Below are 19566 nucleotides of genomic sequence, written 5' to 3' on the forward strand. Positions count from 1 at the left end.
CTCGTGACTGGAATGTTGTTTGTGGCTCAAGATGACTTGTTATCATTCATGCATTTGACATATGTTTCGCATATTATGGGCCAACAAATCATTTACAGCAGTTTAAATGCTGGAAATCACTTTCTGGCACAACACCTGTTGTATAGAGATTTTGAAACAGTGTAAAACCCATCTTCACAGTGAATTTGGCAATCGGCACATCTTTTTTTTTTCTTAATTTCCTCCAACTTTATTTCAACAGGAACAACAACAACAAGCATAATACATGAAGGAGACACTGTGCAATTGTGCAAAATTATAATACAGTGGAAGAGTATGTACAATCAAATAAGATGGAGATAAAGATTTAAAGGGAGAAAAAGTATTTGTTTTGAAAAAAGAAAAGTGATAAATACAGTGAGATTGAAAAATTAAATAAAGACATTAAAATATTCCCAATATTAATGATTTTTAAAGCTTTCTTGTTGTGACAGGAACATATTGTGTGTCACATAGAGTACTATTTCTTTCCTGAAAGTGGTTTCTTGCTTGAGAACTTACATTTATGGATGTGGTATTTGGCGAGGAGTAAAATCAGATTAATGTGGTAAAAAGCATTACAGTCTTTTTCAGGGAAGTCAGTATAACCAAATAACATGTTTTGGTTAAAAAAAATAAATCAAAAAAGCACAAATTTTGACAAGTTGCTGTTAGAGATGAAGCTACACAGATTTACATAAAATCTGTGTAAAGGTACAAGATAAAAATAAAAACGAGCAGGTCTCTGGGACGATTTTATCAAAGGGGCAAAACTGTATCTATATCGCTCTTATATTTTTGAAGAAAGCTTTTAACAGGGTGAAATCTATGAAGTAGTTTAAATGAAATCTCCTTCACTTAGATAAGGAGGAATTTTTGTAAAACCGGACATATTGCATAATGTTACACCCCCGTCCCCAAATAAAAATGGTTCAGCTCAAAGCATCTGAAACTGCTTTATTTCTTCTTTTCAGTAGTAACTGACACAATAACTGAATATATACAATGGGAACTTCAGATTTCATCACAGGTGTTGATTGTTATACTCTTTAAATATAATGAAGGTTAAGGTGTCAAAAAATAAAAATAAGGGAGAGCGAGCAGCATGATGGGTTGGGAAGAACACGGAAGTACGAGGGGAACAGAAAAGGGAGACAAGATATGGACATAAGGAACAAACACATGCGACATGACAGACTCAGATAGGAAACAGGGAGTGACATATCTGCAAAAACAGAAATATAATTAAACATAGAAGCATAACCAGAACTAAACTCAATACTAAATGACAGAAAACTAAAACATTAAGACAAAGTAATCAAAACTCAAAAAGCCGGGTCAGTTGACCCAGAACCATGACATAAGAAGATAAACTTTAGTTAGACTTGTATTTTTAACTGATCCACCTCATGTTGTGTAGCCTTCTGAATTTTATACTTATTGGGCTACATGCTTGTTTATTACATAGGCTATACAGTACACAGAATGAAAATTCACATTTTTTTAACTGTAGTGTTTAATTATTTGAGCTAAAGCCAATAAGAAAGTTACAGACTACGTATATATGAAACATGTGTATACTTGCAGCATTTAATGTATTTTAACCATATCAGAACGTAACACCCGGATGTGTAAAGAAATGCCTCTGATTTTGCCACCCCATCTGATTTCCATGCCACTCTAAGCCTCGGGTACGCGCAAAATGTTTTTGTTCATTGTGTGGTTGAACTTAGAGCGGTTCTAGGCTTCGTTTCTATTGGTCGCTTGGGTCGCTATTGCGCGGCGCAAGCATTAGAAAAGAATGGATTTCGGAGCACAGCGCTGCCGCGTCCCACGTGAAAGGGCCTTTAGAAGAAATCTGAAGCAAGGAGGCGGTTCAAACCCAAACTTCGTGGTTTTGTTCCGTGATGTCTAAAGACTTTATACCATGATTTTATTGAACGAGATGCTGATGAAGATGCACGCTGCAAGGTGGATTTTTCTTTTCGCCCTGTGGGTCGTCTGTGTGTCTTCAAATGGTAAGTGCTTCTGTGAAAAGTGTGGGAAAAAAAGAGAAAGAAAGAAAGAAAGAAAGAAAGAAGGTCTAATCAGTAAACGTTTTTGATCAATACACGCTTTTTAAGTTCTTTTGATTGAATATTTAAATTCACCAGTGAACAGTTCAGAAATCTGTTGATGAAAGTTACTCTTAATGTATTTACGCCGTTAAACTATCTGCTAACATTCATGAGCTTCATGATGTTATTTCATAACGTATTAAATTCTCTAACATTTGATCAACAAAAAACTATCAAAGCATAGCTTTCATTGAAATAAAGCACATAACATAAACTCAGTGAGAATTTTCCACCCGTTTCAGATGTTGTCACTGATAACATTCGAGGCGGATAAATTTCCAGGACTTTTGCAACCTGTTTATCTTGCGTCTTCCGCAGTTTTGCTTTCAAACATGTCTAAACGTGAATAGAATGTGAACAGACAAAATAAATAGAAACTTTTTTTGTCCAATGTTGTAAGTGATCTTGTTTATTGTAGGAGGAAGTGTAAGGGTCCTGGGTCTCTAGACCCAGTGTTTTGAGTTTCTTGTGCCTCAGTGTTTTTGTCTTATAAATTTATGTTCTACGTTTTCTTTGTTGCCCTAATTTATTCAGAGCCCAGTGTCCTAGTTTGAGTTTCTTGTATTCTGTTTGGTTCCCTGTGTATTTAGTATGGTTCCCTCATGTAGTTTCCCTCTGTGTCTCTCTTTGTGTAACTGTGTTTATATTGTGATGTTAGTTCTGGTGCCCTGCATTCCGTGTTTTCCTCACCCCATCATGTGCTGCTCCTTCTTCTCTCTCTCTCCCTCCAGGTTGCCTCTGTGTACATCCTGTATTGCGTTGAAGGTTCGTGTCTGGTGTCAGCACTTTCAGTTTCTGTGTCTTTCCCGTCCTGTCACGTGTAATTGTCCTCAGCTGTGTTCCCAGTGTGCTTCCACTTCCCTCATTACCTTCTGTGTATTTATGTCAGAGTCTCCCACTGTTCCGTGTCGCGTCGTCCCTCATAGCTGTGTGATTCTCCCTGTGTCTCCTTGTGCATATTATAATTAGTTTTTCCCAGTTTAGTTTCGTTTTGTTGTATCGCCTGTTTCCCAGCAATAAAGCTGTGCTTTTGAGTTTAAATTCCATTCCTGTGAGTTTGCGTTTGGGTCCAATCCCTGCCTGCACACTGCCGAAACATGACAGGAAGTGTGCACTCTGAAGTATGGAGAAGCATTTAGAAAGCAAACTCAAAATCATGACTATAGTTATGATATCCTGGAGAATCAAAATCCCACAGATTAGTCACGAAGCTTGAAGAAAATACAGGAGAAACTTTTATCACAGCTTATACCAAACCAATACAAATATTTTCTCAGCATTTTTAACTATATATCCATTTTATCTTTCAATATTCTTTAATACTGAGCAATACAGAGAAATAAGATTTATATTTAATACATTCACATCCTTTAATGCTTACTTGAAGAAATAAAGTCTGGAGTTCTGGTGTAAGGAGGAGAAATTGGTTCTTCTGCTTGCTCTTTGGTCATTTGAATATGAAATGAGTGACCTGAACTTATTCTCGTATTTAATTCTCCCTTTCAGATGAAGAATCATGTGAAGATTTAGGAGAATTTTGCAGCATCAGCAGACTGAGCATTTCACTTGGCTCATCTGTGCTCCTACCATGCACTGCTCGACCAACCAGTTCCAACTGGGTGACATGGAGCCACTTTCCCAAAGGGGAGATGGTCCAACTGTCACCTTTAGGACATGTTAAGTACCAGGACCCCAGAAACGGCAGAGTTAAAACCTTTCCATTTCAGGGCTTGGAGGGAAACTACTCCATCAGAATTGATGATCTTGGGTTAACAGACCTCGGATGTTACTCCTGCATACAGGGTGAAAACTGTGTTCAAGTGGTGTTGGTTGAAGTAGGTAAGTGGATTTTCATTTGTTTAAGTTAAGTTAAGCAGCACCCTGTACAGTTTCCTTTTTATGGTCACAAACCTCAGACTCAACATACACAAAAGGACAAATGAATAAGCTACTGTTTCCTGTGATTAATATGTTGTAAATCCACAAGCAGGTACAAGGAGGGACATGCAGACGATTTACATCTGTGTTAGCGTGGCTGCTCTCCTTCTGCTGTGTGTTGGCGGCTACACCTGCAAGAAATGCATAGGTGAGAACCTGACATGTCTGACATTCTCATTCAGTAGAGATGGTAAAAGAATCTGGTTGAATTGCTAAGTGGGTAAAAATTTACCTTACAAAGTTGATTATAAAGCAATATTGTAAGCTTCCTGGATATAATGATGTGACTGTCAACATTTTTGGTGAGTATTTTAAATAAACTGTGTGACTCAGGCAGAAACATAATGATAATGATTGTGTTTGGGAAATCTACAATAAAATCTGTTCTTTGTTTGTGTACAGGAACAAAAAGGTAAAGGGCCACAGAATTTTCCTCTCCGTCATGTTCATCTTCAACAGAGGGGAAAACAAACAAAAACTAAAGAAAAAATGTAAAAGAGAAGCAAAAAAGCCTAAAAAGAACGCAAAGAAATAAAAATGACTAAATTCTACAAATAAATAAATTATTCACGGCTAAAAAGGAAAAAAACTGTTAATTCTGCTCTGTTACTTTTTAGTTTTGTATATAATCCAACTTAATTTCTTGTGGTTGTTTTTTCCTTGAAAGTTTCTTAGTGAACTGTTCCATCATTGTAACACGGGCTTCCTTTCTGGTTGTATCATTATTATGTTCTGTGAACTGTTTTGTACTATCATCAAATAAATCAAAGAAGAAAATTGCAGGATGATGATCAATGGAGTTGCAACATCTATTAAACCTTAATCATATTTGTATATAGCCTGTAGTGTAGCTCCAACACCCTCGAGCTCAGGAGGAAAATGAATGAGGCCACGCTGTTGAACAAAACATGCTACAGAATTATTTCCATATATCACCTGTACTGGCTGGTTAACGGGACACACAACAACAATCCATAATAAAGAACGAAATTCACACCTCTTTTGTTACACGGCATTTTGAGATCCCACTCTACTTTCTAGTCTTTCACTTTGGACTGGCTTCAGGTTTTTCTTTATTCAAGGATTAAAATGGGGTTTTGGCAGGCAAACACAGTCCAAACATCAGTGACAGAACCAATCAAAAGCTATTTTATTTTTAATTTTCTCTCTGTACTTGTTGTAAAAAAAATTATTAAATAAAAAAAGTACTGCCTGAACTTACATAGACATCTGGCAGCTGTTGTGTGAAGGTTAATAGAGCAAAGCATTCTGTTAGATGCATGAAACTGTTGGTTTTGTGGTTTTCTCCTGTGAAGCTTAAAGGGTTTGCTAAAGCACTGCAGGTAGCAGCTTGCATTGTTAGAGATGCTGGTGAAGATGCACGCTGCCAGGTGGAGTTTCGTTTTTGCCCTGTGTTTCATCTGTGTGTCTCCAAATGGTAAGTGCTTTTTTCAGACCTTTAAAAAGTGTGAATACATGCTAACAAAATTTCATGTAAAAAATTAGTTTTGCTAAAAAATGAAAAGAACAAAAAAAATCTGACAACAACACCAGCAACAACAAAAACATCAGCTTTTTAAAAAATATGTATTGTACATTATTCTTTTCATCGCATATTTTTGGTTATATGTTTCATGAGCTTCATAGCATTGTCTAACATGTCTAACATATATTTAGAATTTGAATATATGTTGTCAAAATTCATGAAGACAACCAAAATCCTTTCAAATTGTAGTTCAAAGCAATAGCAAAATAGAGAATCGCATCTGCTTTGTCTGGTTTTTGATCTGATCTTCATCTTCATCTTCATCTTGTATTCCCAGCTGATATACTTTCAAAATTGTCTAAACTTGATAGGAAGAATAAACATGTAGAGAGACCAGCATTTACAATTAGTCTGAAATTATAATAAAGGTCATTTGGGTAATTAAGTGATTAAAACAGTAATTAAAACATTTACATTGAGATAGCAGGAGGGTGTGACTTCTTTCATATTAATTAACCCATTAATGTATTTTTTACAGTAGTGGATGCAGTTTTCTTTATTCGGTGCAACGGATGTCTTTATTAGTGTGAGCTCTGAGGTGTGCAGAAATAGAAATTATTAGAAAATATTTTAAACTGTGTACATATTTCAAAATTTTTCCTCAATAAACAAAAATTAACGAGCAAAAAATTATTATTTTTTTGATATAGTATCACAGGGCTTTTTTTTGTTGTTGTTGTCATGTAGGCAGGTCATATAAATGACCTAAATCTGCTTTATTATTAAAACATTTCATTTTAGCTCACCTGTTGAATTCTTTTCCGTCATAATAATTAAATTACATTTTAAAAATGTACTCTTTTAAAGTTTATTTGAAAACATAAGAGTCATGAATAGCTGCTGTAGGGATGAAAAAGAGGATCTTATCGTGGCTTTTTGGTCATTTGAATATGAAATGACCAAAACCTGACTGTATTTCATTTTTCTCTTTAAGATGAAAAATGTTGTGGGTATTCAGAAGACTTCTGTGAGAAGCTCAGTTTGAGCGTTTCACTTGGCTCGTCTGTCATCTTCAACCAACTGGATCCAATTGGGTGACATGGAGCCACGCTGCCACAGAGCAGGCAGAGATGGTCCAGTTTTCATCTCAAGGGCATGTTAAGTTCCTGGACCCCAGAAATGGCCGAGTCAAAGCCTTTCCAAGCCAGCATTCAGACGGGAACTACTCCATCAGAACTGATGAGCTTGAAATATCAGACCTAGGATGTTACCGCTGTGGGCAGCACTTTCTACGTGTGCAATTGCTAGAAACAGGCCTAAGTAAGTTCGTGTCTGTTTGTTTTTTTAAACTTTATTCAACATGAAGCAACAGCCGGGGCCTATTGAAGACATTTTTATAAAACCACAATTCATCATGCAGGTTCAAGCAAAGGCTTCCAGCCACTGATTTCTATTGTTACTTGTGTGGCTGCTGTCCTTCTGCTGTGTGTTGGCGGCTACACCTGCAAGAAATGCATAGGTGAGAACCTGACATGTCTGACATTCTCATTCAGTAGAGATGGTAAAAGAATCTGGGCCGTTGAATTGCTAAGTGGGTCAAATTTACCTTACAACGTTGCTTACAAAGCAATATTGTAAGCTTCCTGGATATAATGATGTGACTGTCAACATTTTTATGTGTATTTTAAATAAACTGTGTGACTCAGGCAGAAACATATTGATAATGATTGTGTTTGGGAAATTGTCAATAGAAAATTGTACTTAGTAGTCAGTATAAGCTTTTAATGATATAAGTTTGCATATGATAGAATACTGCATGATGACCTTTTGATGTGTTAGACTGTTGTTCACTACAAAAACTTGTTCTGTTCTCTTTCTTAGTTTCTTCCCACAGCGATAATAAGAGCTGAACCACTCTTATCTTCACTCCCTTCTGAATCCCACAACACACACATACACCTGCATACGCACATTGCTCTGTCTATGAACAGACGTATTCACTATTGTATTATTTTTGTACATAAATAAAGACCAGAGCGGTAACAGAGCGCTGATCACAGGGCCCCCACTCTCGTGTGAGCGCTCTGTGACCGCCCTTGCAAGTAAAATCTGCAGTGTGTGTGTGTCTCCACTCTCTGACTCTTAGCTGAAGAAGTGTTTTAGAATAAATCTCTTGACAGAAATCTACAATAAAATCTGTTCTTTGTTTGTGTACAGGAACAAAAAGATAAAGGGCCACAGAAATTTCCTCTCTGTCATGTTCATCTTCAGCAGAGGGGGAAAAACAAACAAAAACTAAAGAAAAAATGTAAAAGAGGAGCAAAAAAGCCTAAAAAGAATGCAAAGAAGTAATAATGACTAAATTCTACAAATAAATTATTCACAGCTAAAAAGAAAAAAAAATCATTGTTAATTCTGCTCTGTTACTTTTTAGTTTTGTATATAATCCAACTTAATTTCTTGTGGTTGTTTTTTCCTTGAAAGTTTCTTAGTGAACTGTTCCATCATTGTAACACGGGCCTATGCCTTACTTTCTGGTTGTATCATTATTATGTTCTGTGAACTGTTTTGTACTATCATCAAATAAATCGAAGATGAAAATTGCAGGATGATGATCAATGGAGTTGCAACATCTATTAAACCTTAATCATATTTGTATATAGCCTGTAGTGTAGCTCCAACACCCTCGAGCTCAGGAGGAAAATGAATGAGGCCACGCTGTTGAACAAAACATGCTACAGAATTATTTCCATATATCACCTGTACTGGCTGGTTAACGAGACACACAACAACAATCCAAAAAAAAAGAAACAAATTCACACCTCTTTTGTTACACGGCATTTTGAGATCCCACTCTACTTTCTAGTCTTTCACTTTGGACTGTCTTCAAGTTTTTCTTTATTCAAGGATTAAAATGGGGTTTTGGCAGGCAAACACAGTCCAAACATCAGTGATAGAACCAATCAAAAGCTATTTTATTTTTAATTTTCTCTCTGTACTTGTTGTAAAAAAATTATTAAATAAAAAAATACTGCCTGAACTTACATAGACATCTGGCAGCTGTTGTGTGAAGGTTAATAGAGCAAAGCATTCTGTTACATGCATGAAACTGTTGGTTTTGTGGTTTTCTCCTGTGAAGCTTAAAGGGTTTGCTAAAGCACTGCAGGTAGCAGCTTGCATTGTTAGAGATGCTGGTGAAGATGCACGCTGCCAGGTGGAGTTTCGTTTTTGCCCTGTGTTTCATCTGTGTGTCTCCAAATGGTAAGTGCTTTTTTCAGACCTTTAAAAGGTGTGAACACATGCTAATAAAATTTCATGTCACAAAAATCAATTTTGCTAAAAAATGAAAAGAAAAAAAATACTATAACAACACCAGCAACAACAAAAACATCAGCTTTTTAAAAAAATATATATTGTACATTATTCTTTTCATCGCATATTTTTGGTTATATGTTTCATGAGCTTCATAGCATTGTCTAACATGTCTAACATATATTTAGAATTTGAATATATGTTGTCAAAATTCATGAAGACAACCAAAATCCTTTCAAATTGTAGTTCAAAGCAATAGCAAAATAGAGAATCGCATCTGCTTTGTCTGGTTTTTGATCTGAGCTTCATCTTCATCTTCATCTTGTATTCCCAGCTGATATACTTTCAAAATTGTCTAAACTTGATAGGAAGAATAAACATGTAGAGAGACCAGCGTTTACAATTAGTCTGAAATCAAACTTAAAGTAATTTGTGTAAATAAGTGATTAAAACATTTATATTGAGATAGCAGGGGTGCCTGACTTAATTCATATTAATTAACCCATTAATGTATTTTTTACAGTAGTGGATGCAAAGTTTGCTTTATTCGGTGCACCAGCTGTCTTTATTAGTGTGAGCTCTGGGGTGTGCAGAAATGATATATACATATTTCAAAATTTTTCCTCATTAAAAAAATCAAAGAAGGAAAAAATTATTATTTTTTTGATATAGTATCACAGGGCTTTTTTTCTGTTACATAGGCAGGTCATATAAATAACCTAAATCAGCTGTATCATTAAAACATTTCATTTTAGCTCACCTGCTGAATTCTTATCTGTCATAATAATTAAATTACATTTTTAAAATGTACTCTTTTAAAGTTTATTTGAAAACAAAAGAGTCGTGAATAGCTGCTGTGGGGATGAAAGAGAGGATCTTGTCGTGGCTTTTTGGTCATTTGAATATGAAATGAACAAACTTGACTGTATTTCAATTTTTTCCTTTAAGATGAAAAATCTTGTGGGGATTCAGAAGACTTCTGTGAGAAGCTCATTCTGAGAGTTTCACTTGGCTCGTCTGTGCTCCTACCATGCACCGCTCGACCAACCAGCTCCAAGTGGGTGACATGGAGCCACGTTGCCACAGAGCAGACAGAGATGGTCCAGCTTTCATCTGGAGTGCATGTTAAGTTCCTGGACCCCAGAAATGGCCGAGTCAAAGCCTTTCCATTTCAGGGCAGGGATGGGAACTACTCCATCAGAATTGTTGAGCTTAAAATATCTGACCTAGGATGTTACCGCTATGGGTGGCGGTGTGTTCAAGTGCAATTGTCAGAAACCGGCCTAAGTAAGTTCAAGTCTGTTTGTTTTTTTTAAACTTTATTCAACATAAAGGAGCAGCTGAGGTCACAAACTTCATGGCCCCACACAAGACCAATGCTGTTTCCTGTTGAACACAACTTATAAACCACAACTTATCATGCAGGCTCAAGCGAATCGATGATTTCCGTTGTTACTCGTGTGGCTGCTCTTCTTCTGCTGTGTGTTGGTGGCTACTGCTGCTACAAATGCATTTGTAAGAAAACACTATGTCTGACATTCTCCATCAATAAAGAGGTAAAAGAATCTGGTTAGTCGGGGCTTGATTAGTAATTTAACACCCTTTTCATTTATATTTCAGCTCACTGTAACAATAAAACAAAGGACAGTGCAAACAGTCCCACAACTGCAGGTAGTGAGGGTAAGCATTCATTTCAGATCTTGTAATTTAATGTTCTTTTGTCTGGTCCGCTGTACAGAGAGAAAAGTTTATCTTTTTTTCCCCTCAGAATTTTGTACAACAGATACTTAATAATTCATAATATAAATGTATTTTTAAATGAACCCCAGCCAGTCTAAAATGTTCATTTTATATTGTATAATAGCCTGATGTAAAAAAAAAAAACAAACAAACAAAAATACAAAAACAAAACAAAAGAAAAAAACGCAGGTGCATCAGGGAAGAAAATAGGTTAGACTACTGAAATAATTTGGCTTACACTGTGGCTTCTTGGGCAATACTGTAAGCCTCCTATATGTAATAGTACTTTTGCTGTAAATTTCAAATAATCTATAATTATCAGTCAGGCAAGAAGATACAATGTGCACTATATCTGGGAAATCTATTATAAAAAAAACAAAAACCTTTTTTTAATGTACAGGAGCAGAAAAATGAAGAGCTACTGAAACTTTCCTCCTCTTCATTTTCATCTTCAAAAGAAGAAAAAAAACCAAAAGAAGAAATAGAAGACAAAAGACAAGCACAAAGAATTATTTAGCTAATTGTGCAGATAAAAAAAAGAAAAATTGATTGTTAATTTTGTTGTAGCATTAAACTACCCTGATCTAATTTCTTGCAGTTTTTTTCCTTACAAACGTCATTATGTTTATAAAAGAAATAGAAAATAAATCAGTGTAAATTCACACCGGTATTTGTCTTCCTTTTTCCCTGTATAATTATAAAGTAGGTAAAGGTGAACAGCACTTAATGCCATTTTTTTCTATACGTGTGTAACAAGTAACATCTAGTACTTTTCACTTCTGAAATGAGACATGGGAGTTGGTCTTTTGTTTCACACCTCACTGTGGTTTATGCATAGCTCTAACTCTTTGATATTATATTGAGACCCAACTTTCTTGCACTGAATGTGTTTATGTGTGAATTGATTGCAGTGGCTTCAAAAGAGAAGGTCTGTAGTAAAAATACAGCAATTATAGTTGACACTACAACTACAAAAAGACTAAGATAAATAAAAGAAATGTATATGTTGCATTCAATTAAAACATACACAGACCTTATTAACTTCACTATTCATTCCCAAAAATACCAAATCAAATTTGCAGTCTAGCGACATCTTTTCACTTTTAGTTTTAAAGACCTCAGCTGCAGCTTGGAAATTAGAGGAGCATATACGTAATTATATACTCAGTATAATGTTAGCAGATAATACAGAAGCCAGTTTACAGGCTTCATTATAAGCAAAAAGTTCAGCTGCTTATGAATGCAGATGGACGTAAAATCCTGCTGCTGCAGTATGCTGTTAGTCGCCATTTGTCACATGATGTAACAGAACATCCCACACTGATTGTATACCATTAATGACTTGCTGATACTGTTTTGGGCTATTATCATATCAATTAAATAAAAAATCTAGTAGCGATAATCAGTGGAGGTACACTTTTCCTTAAGACTAACTCATATCTGTGTTTAGGCAATAATGCATCTGAAACACCTTCAGGTTCAGGAGAAGAATCGGGAGCGAAAGCAAGCTGCATCAGGTCCTTGCAGTCATGCTTTTGTCAAAGGAAGCTGCTGTGGCTGATTCTGATACCCCAGTTTGGGACATTCATGTCAAAGTCACAGTCATGGTATCCCCACCTTAAAGATAATCAGCACGGTGGCAGACTAATGTCAATGGATATGTTTTATCCTAAATATTCAGAATTATTTATCAGTATGTGACAAACAACACAAAACAAAAATTCTGTTTTTCAGTCCAACAGGTCACGCAAAGAGTAAATCCCAAGAGAAATCCTGACTTGATCTGTGGCTATATTAGTGACGGAATAATTCTGTTTTCCTTGTTTGTTTTTGACTTCTTTAAAGTGATACATGTTGCATCTACTAACTGTATAAATTTGACTTCCCACAGGAAATAAAATGCACTGCACATGTGGGAGTGGTTTTATTAAAGTTCATCAAATCATTGTCTTAGATAGAAATTAGTTACGTCGTGATGATATCCAGAAATGGATCCTAAGAGTAGCATTAAGGTAAAACTGTATATTGCTTACATTTAATAAGAGGTTGTTATAATAATGTGGTGTGTAAGAGATCCCGTTACTGCTTTTATAAAGAGTAATGTAAAGAGAAAATATTTTTAATACATGGTGGGGTTGAGGTTTTATATAGATTTGTGGTTGGATTGGCAACTTTCCCTCTCAGTAAGGTTTAATTTCAATAAAAGTAAAAAAGAAAAAGAAAAATCCATCTGCTTTTATTGTGAAAGTTCCTAGGTCATGTGTCCAAAAAAGGGCCAATAGAAATGGAGAATGACTTTAGTTTGCGGAAGTCACGGAAGTAGCGTGTCGCCTTCGAAACGAGAGGACGACATTTTTAAATAAGCTGATGCTCTGTAAAGTTTTATAAAGACTCTGGCAACAAAAATTAATTTCAGTGTGCTCTGGACTGTTAAGGTCAGTGTTTCACGTGTTCCTCGCACGGCTCACCACATTCAGTTTTGTCGGTTATGTCCAAATCAGCGAAATGGAGCCCAAAAGAAAACGAGTCAAAACGTCTACCCATCTATCAGCACAAAAGCAAACTAATTCAAGCTGTCAAAGACAGCAGCTTCCTGGTGGTCACCGGTGAGACTGGAAGCGGGAAAACCACACAACTCCCACAGTACTTGCGTGAAGCAGGTAAGCTGGCTTTTACTGTGAAAGACAGACATACTGAATAATTCTGCACGTAAAGTCACCATATAAATGCAGTGTACCTGAACTGAACCGTCTGAGTAGTACGAAGTTAGTGTGGTGACCATTAAAAGAAAACAATGACCAACTTTTGTCTGTTTGTTTGTTTTTTCAGGTTTTTGTAAAGATGGCAAAATTGGCATCACTCAGCCGCGCAGGGTAGCTGCCATCACTGTGGCCCAGAGGGTAGCCCAGGAGATGCAGTGCACTCTGGGAAAGGAAGTTGGCTATCAGGTCCGCTTTGATGACTGCACGTCACAGGTAAAAATAAATAAAAATCCAATAATTATACTACTACTAATAATAATAGTAATAATTTATCCCCTGCAGAAAATACGTGTTTTCAGTATTTTTTTTTGACACACACTTGTTTGTGCCTGAGCCAGGACACGGTGGTGAAGTACATGACAGACGGCTGTTTGCTGAGGGAGGTCCTGGCAGACCCTGCACTCTCTCAGTACAGTGTTATAATCTTGGATGAAGTCCATGAACGCAGCCTTAACACGGTGAGTCACCCTGCTCACCCAGAGTAATTAACACCATGTTGTTGAGACACTGACATACAGTAAAGCTTATCAACTTCCTTAAACCAAAACCTCCAGTCCTCAAAAGAAAAAAACCAACAAAATTACAGCCTTTAAAAAAAATTTAAAAAATTCTGTGATGTCATATCTGTGGTGGGCCTAGGTTTACATGCACTCATCATGTGCGCTTCACATAAAACTGTTTTTAATTTGCTCCATTGAGTCAGTGTGTCACCCAGTCTGCCCCGATTCTAACATGAGATGATTATTCAAATTAGTCTCACCTCAGCGTTTCCACAGAAGTCCTGCTACAATCATGCTCTGCAAATGTTTTGGTAGTTAGAGGAGCACGCACTGTGTAGTCTTTAAAACCTCATAGAAATATTAGATTAGTTAGAAGTCATCTTTCAAGATAGCAAATATACAAAATAATTTCAAAACAACATAGAAGACTGAAACGCTGAATGGCTTGAACAACTGCACTAAAGTTGTCCATTTAAACACTGCCACCTTTTGGTGAAAGTTTATTTTCCCCCTTTTAAGTTTGTTTCTCTGTGTGTTTTATTACAAGGACATTCTCCTGGGTTTAATAAAGAAAGTCTTCACTAACCCAGCCAAGGCCACCAAGGGCAGATCCTTCCCTCTGAAGGTGGTGGTGATGTCGGCCACTTTGGAAACTGACAAACTATCGGCTTTTCTTAGTAACTGCCCCGTCTTCGCTATTCCTGGGAGGACGTTTCCTGTAACCTGCACGTTTGGGTCGGCTGTTGGACCTAAAGATCTGGAAAGCACTGGTTATGTAAAAGAGGTACTCAGGGTCATCTGGAAATCAGGCACTGCTTTGCATGCATATTTCTGTAATTGTTATATAGCCAATAATAATTATTAGGGATTAGGTAAGGTTAGATATGTTGTAGATTGATGTGTTTTGCTGGCGTTTATCAGATTTTACACCTTCTGCTCTACAGGTTGTGAAAGTGGCTCTGGACATTCACACTAGTGAAATGGCTGGGGATATTCTGGTGTTTTTGACAGGCAAATAATGATTAGTCTTCATCAAATATCAAGATTGCAATATACCCATTAAAAATAATATTGATAATCAGCCACATTATTTCCTTTCTTTTTTTTTTTGACGACAGGTCAGTCTGAGATCGAACACGCCTGTGACATGCTGTTTGAGAAAGCCGAGTGTATAGACTATCGCTATGATGTAACAGACCAATCAGTGGATGGCCTTCTCATTTTGCCCCTTTATGGATCCATGCCGACTGGTAAACGCACACAGCTGCTGTGTCAGATGTTGAACCGGTGTCAGCTTTCTGTGTGGTATCACTGTGATGTCATCTTCTTTTCTTTTTTGTTTTTTCCTGTCTTAGATCAACAACGGCAGATTTTTCAGCCACCACCTCCAGGTATAAGAAAGTGTGTCGTGGCCACAAACATTGCTGCAACCTCTCTCACCATCGATGGCATAAAGTGAGTAAAGACCTGGGGTACAGTGGTTTAGCAGTTTCTCTCACACCTTTTGGCAAACACATCGTCACGCCATTCTTGTCCACATTTAGGTACATTGTGGACAGCGGCTTCGTGAAGCAGCTCAACCACAATTCGAGGGTGGGCATGGATATCTTGGAGGTTGTGCCTATTTCAAAGTGAGTTTCTGAAAAAAATAACAAGTCATTTTATACCTGCATACAGCTTTAACAGAGACTTGATTTATTTATTTTTTTGTAATCAGGAGTGAGGCGCAGCAGAGAGCAGGTCGAGCTGGAAGAACTTCAGCTGGGAAATGTTTCAGAATCTATACCAAGGAATTCTGGGAGAAGTGTATGCCTGAATACACAATTCCAGAGATCCAGAGGACGAGTCTGACCGCTGTGATACTCACGCTCAAGTGCCTGGGAATTCATGATGTCATCAGGTATGTTTTCACCTCATTCTGTCTCAGTTTCTTATTCAGTGTAGTTTAACTAACTTTGCCTTCCGGTTGTCACTGATTTATTCATTAACAAGAGTTGATTTGTTTTTAAGGTTTCCTTATCTGGACTGTCCAGAGGAAAGGTTCATATTAGAAGCACTAAAGCAGCTCTACCAGTTCGATGCCATCGACAGGTGAGTACAGTGGATTTAAAAGTCAGCTGTTCTTGTAGGATTTTGCTTACATTTACTTTAGTTGCATCTTACAAGCTGGTCCACAAAGAGCGTACATAGCATCATCGTTGGAAGGACAAAACTTTATGTCGTGAAATACACCACAAAACACAGCAAAGATTGTCATCACCGAGTGGAGAAGATATTGCGCAAATGTTACTTCTATAAATTTCCACTCAGTTGAGCATTCAAGGCGCTTTCTATCACAAGTTTAATTCATGCAGTCACACGCATTCATACAGTGATTTTATCCATTACGTAAGTGCTTTATAACACTCACATACACATTTATGGATGCATTGAGGGCAACTGAGGGTTAGACATCTTGCCCAAGGATACTTTGACATCAGGATTGGAGGAGTCGGCGCGATCCACCAACCAATCTGATTGGTAGATAACCCACTCTACTGCCTGAGCCACTGTGACATTACTGTGAAAAGGACTACAGGAGCATTAAAGGAGCTGCTGGAACGTCTATCAAGAACTGGTTGTGCACTTCATGAGACAGCAGTCCCTGTGGTTAAGGATGACAAGACGGAAGCCTTTTCTTATAGAGAAAAACATCTGATTCCAGCTGAATTTTGCATACATTGAACAAACATGAAGTCTTCCAAAAGTGTGTTGGAAAATATGTTATAGTGTGATGTGGCCAAGGCTGAGCGTTTTGGTCATACTTCCAAAAGGTTTGTTTAGCAGAAAAAACAGCATTGCACATCACTAACGAGCACCATATCCATGGTGAACCATGGTGGTGGCAGGAACATGCTTTAGAGGCTCTTTTTCTTAAGCTGAGACTGGAGCTTTAGTCAAGTTGGAGGAAATTATGAACAGTTCCAAATATCAGTCATTTTTGTCATAAAGTCTTCAGGTGTCTGCTAGAAAGATGAAGAGGAATTTCACCTTTCACCACAACAATCTAAAGTATAGATCCAAATCATCAAAGTAATGGCTTCACCAGTAGAAGACTGAAGTTTTAGAATGGCCCAGCACGAGCCCAGACCTAAATTCAGTGGAAAATCTTTGACGTGACCCGAAGAGGGCTGTGCACAGGATACGCTCTTGCAATCGGACAGCTTTGGAGCGCTTTTGCAAGGAAGAGTGGGCAAGTTACCAAGTTAACAATTGCTGTGCTGACTCCTACCCAAAAAGGACTCAATTTTGTATTAAATTCAAAAACTTCAACAAAGTGTTAGAGTGTTCATATTTATGCAGCCAGATTATTGTACTTTTAAAAAATATTTTATCTAAGTTTATATTGTTTATCAGATTGATTATATGTGTTCTAGATCACATCACAAAACCATGGCCTTTTATCAAGGATGTGTAGACTTTTTAAATCCAGTGTATTGTTGTTTTTCCGGGGGCACTAGTGGCAGTCTTATGTAAATTTTATGAGCTCTTATCCTCTTATCTCTTTGATGTTTTGGCTGTAGAAGAGGAAATGTGACAAAGCTTGGGGAGCTGATGGTGGAGTTCCCCCTACACCCAGGCCTCACCAGGGCCCTGCTCAAGGCTGCCTCCCTCGGCTGCCAAGACCTGTTGCTTCCTGTGGCGGCCATGCTGTCGGTGGAGAACATCTTCATCAGGCCAGGTCCGCAGTAAGATTTGATGTTGATGATTTAAAGGAAATGTCATCTAACAGAGACAATAAGCTGTACATACAATACAGTCCATTTATTTACTGATATGCTGGTTTATTTGTGTATTTATTTCACGTTCTACCAAATGCGGAAGGCAGGTGATGTGGTATGAAATAAAGCTTTTGGCTCACAAAGTGTTGGCTGATCTCTTGTTCCCCTCAGGCCACCCTGATAAGCAGAAAGAGGCAGATAAGAAGCACCGAGCACTGGCTGCAAAGACTGGCAGTATGAACGACTTTGCCACACTTCTCAATGTCTTTCAGTCCTGCAAATCCAGGTGAAGAAAATAATCTATTAGTACTACAAGATGCATTTCTATTTTCCACTTCTTCCTCTAGAACTTCACATTGCATGACTTTATCTGTGAACCGCTGTGTGAGCCTCTTATGTGCTCTATAGTGATCGACCTTCAGCGTGGTGTAAAGAGAACTGGATCCACTGGAGGGCGCTGAAGTCAGCCTTTAGTGTGGAGACTCAGCTACGAGACATCCTCCACCGACTCCAGCAGGTAAAGCTTTTTGACATCACTGCGACGCTCTGCTAATTTGTTCATATTGTTTCTCATTGTTTGTGGATCTGCCTGCTTGCCTTCTAGAAAAAAGATTTCCCTGTAGAAACATTTGATGGCAACAAGAGTGAACTCTTTAGGCGATGCCTCTGCACAGGATACTTCACTAACGTTGCAAGAAGGTATCTGAAATGATGCTATGCAGCCTCATTTGGGGATTCATTGTATATAAAAGATAATAAATTCATGGTGGTTGTTGACGTATTGCTTTATTCCATCCCACATAGGTCTATTGGAAAGGTGTTTTGTACAATGGATGGCCATGGATCAATGGTTCACATTCATCCATCCTCATCTGTAAATGATTTTAAAAAATGTTTTTGGTTTAAATAATTTTCTATATTCAAAATGCAACATAAACTTACTGAGTTTTTTTTTGTGGCGTCAAGCTATTTGACCAGGAGGCAGAGCTGAACTGGGTCATCTTCCATGATGTGCTGGCGACATCGCGGGTGTACATCCGGACAGTTTGTCCTATTCGATATGAGTGGGTGAAGGATTTATTACCCAAGCTCCATGAAGTGGACGCCTATGAACTGAGCAGTGTGGCGAGAGAAGAAGTTACAGCCGAGGAGATGACAAAATGGGAGTCCAGGGAAGCCGCCAAAAGACAATCAGGTTGTTAAAAGTAGAATCTGAGGCAGAGCCTTCAGCTTTCAGGCCCCTCTTCTGGGAAACCAACTCCCATTTTGGATTTGACTTCCCTCACCTCTTTTCACCATGTGTTATATACACCACTCTAAATGCAAGAGATTTATTCCTCTTAAAAGGGAGCTTTTTCTTTCCACTATCACCAAGTGCTTGCTTATAAGGGGTTGTGGGATTTTCTCTGTATTTTTGTAGGGTCCTTACCTTACAATATAAAGCACTGTTGGTGTAATTTGGTACTATATTAAATTGAAGGGGATAAAACTGCATTGTCAGAATATGTATTTATGATGTATGTATTTATTCATTGTTATAAATATTGTGGTTCTTGGTCTGTACTCACATTACTGACAGATACCATCAAAAATAGCTCAAAGAGGGTGAATTTAAAAGGGTTAACCTGTGCGGTGCTTTCCTGTTTTTTCATCTTCCAGAGGTTTCTAATGAGGATGCAATGAAGAAGCTGGAGAAGCGAAACAACGAAACCACAGTGAGCGATGCTCGTGCTCGCTACCTGCAGCGAAAGCAGCAAAGGCAGCAGAGTAAAGCTCTCTGATGTTTTTAAGGAAGTGATTCATACGCTGGAATACAAAGGAGTAGTTTTAGAAGACATTTGAATAATAAAACGTAGTGGTCATAAAATCGCCTCTGTCTTCTTTAATCCCTCCACTTTACAGGCTACACTGCAGCTGTGACTCTGTGTTTGC

At 37.7% G+C, this 19566-nt stretch overlaps 1 protein-coding gene and 1 long non-coding RNA gene across 4 annotated transcripts; both read left to right on the forward strand.

Annotated features, from left to right (window-relative positions):
* Window positions 1-317: 317 nt before the first annotated feature.
* On the forward strand, window positions 318-7621 carry LOC106097962 (uncharacterized). Of its 3 annotated transcripts, XR_003213761.1 has the most exons (6): window positions 318-2036; window positions 3642-3974; window positions 4123-4221; window positions 5417-5511; window positions 6554-6879; window positions 6980-7621. It is a non-coding gene; the product is annotated as an uncharacterized LOC106097962 (long non-coding RNA). The 3 variants fall into 3 exon arrangements; XR_003213760.1 differs by having other exon boundaries at window positions 326-2036; window positions 6554-7621; XR_003213759.1 differs by lacking the exons at window positions 5417-5511; window positions 6554-6879; window positions 6980-7621 and adding an exon at window positions 4476-5408 and having other exon boundaries at window positions 335-2036.
* A 5275-nt stretch (window positions 7622-12896) lies between these two features.
* On the forward strand, window positions 12897-19501 carry dhx40 (DEAH (Asp-Glu-Ala-His) box polypeptide 40). The gene is made up of 17 exons (XM_005474629.4): window positions 12897-13271; window positions 13441-13586; window positions 13712-13831; window positions 14421-14657; window positions 14818-14884; window positions 14992-15123; window positions 15229-15328; window positions 15418-15504; window positions 15591-15773; window positions 15884-15964; window positions 17437-17594; window positions 17806-17920; window positions 18043-18151; window positions 18239-18333; window positions 18439-18508; window positions 18601-18829; window positions 19294-19501. Exons 1-17 carry the CDS (start codon window positions 13100-13102, stop codon window positions 19413-19415), a joined length of 2223 nt encoding a protein of 740 aa, XP_005474686.1. The 5' UTR covers window positions 12897-13099; the 3' UTR covers window positions 19416-19501.
* Window positions 19502-19566: the final 65 nt, after the last annotated feature.

This window comes from Oreochromis niloticus, linkage group LG14, assembly GCF_001858045.2.
Source record: "Oreochromis niloticus isolate F11D_XX linkage group LG14, O_niloticus_UMD_NMBU, whole genome shotgun sequence".
Taxonomy (NCBI): Eukaryota; Metazoa; Chordata; class Actinopteri; order Cichliformes; family Cichlidae; genus Oreochromis; species Oreochromis niloticus.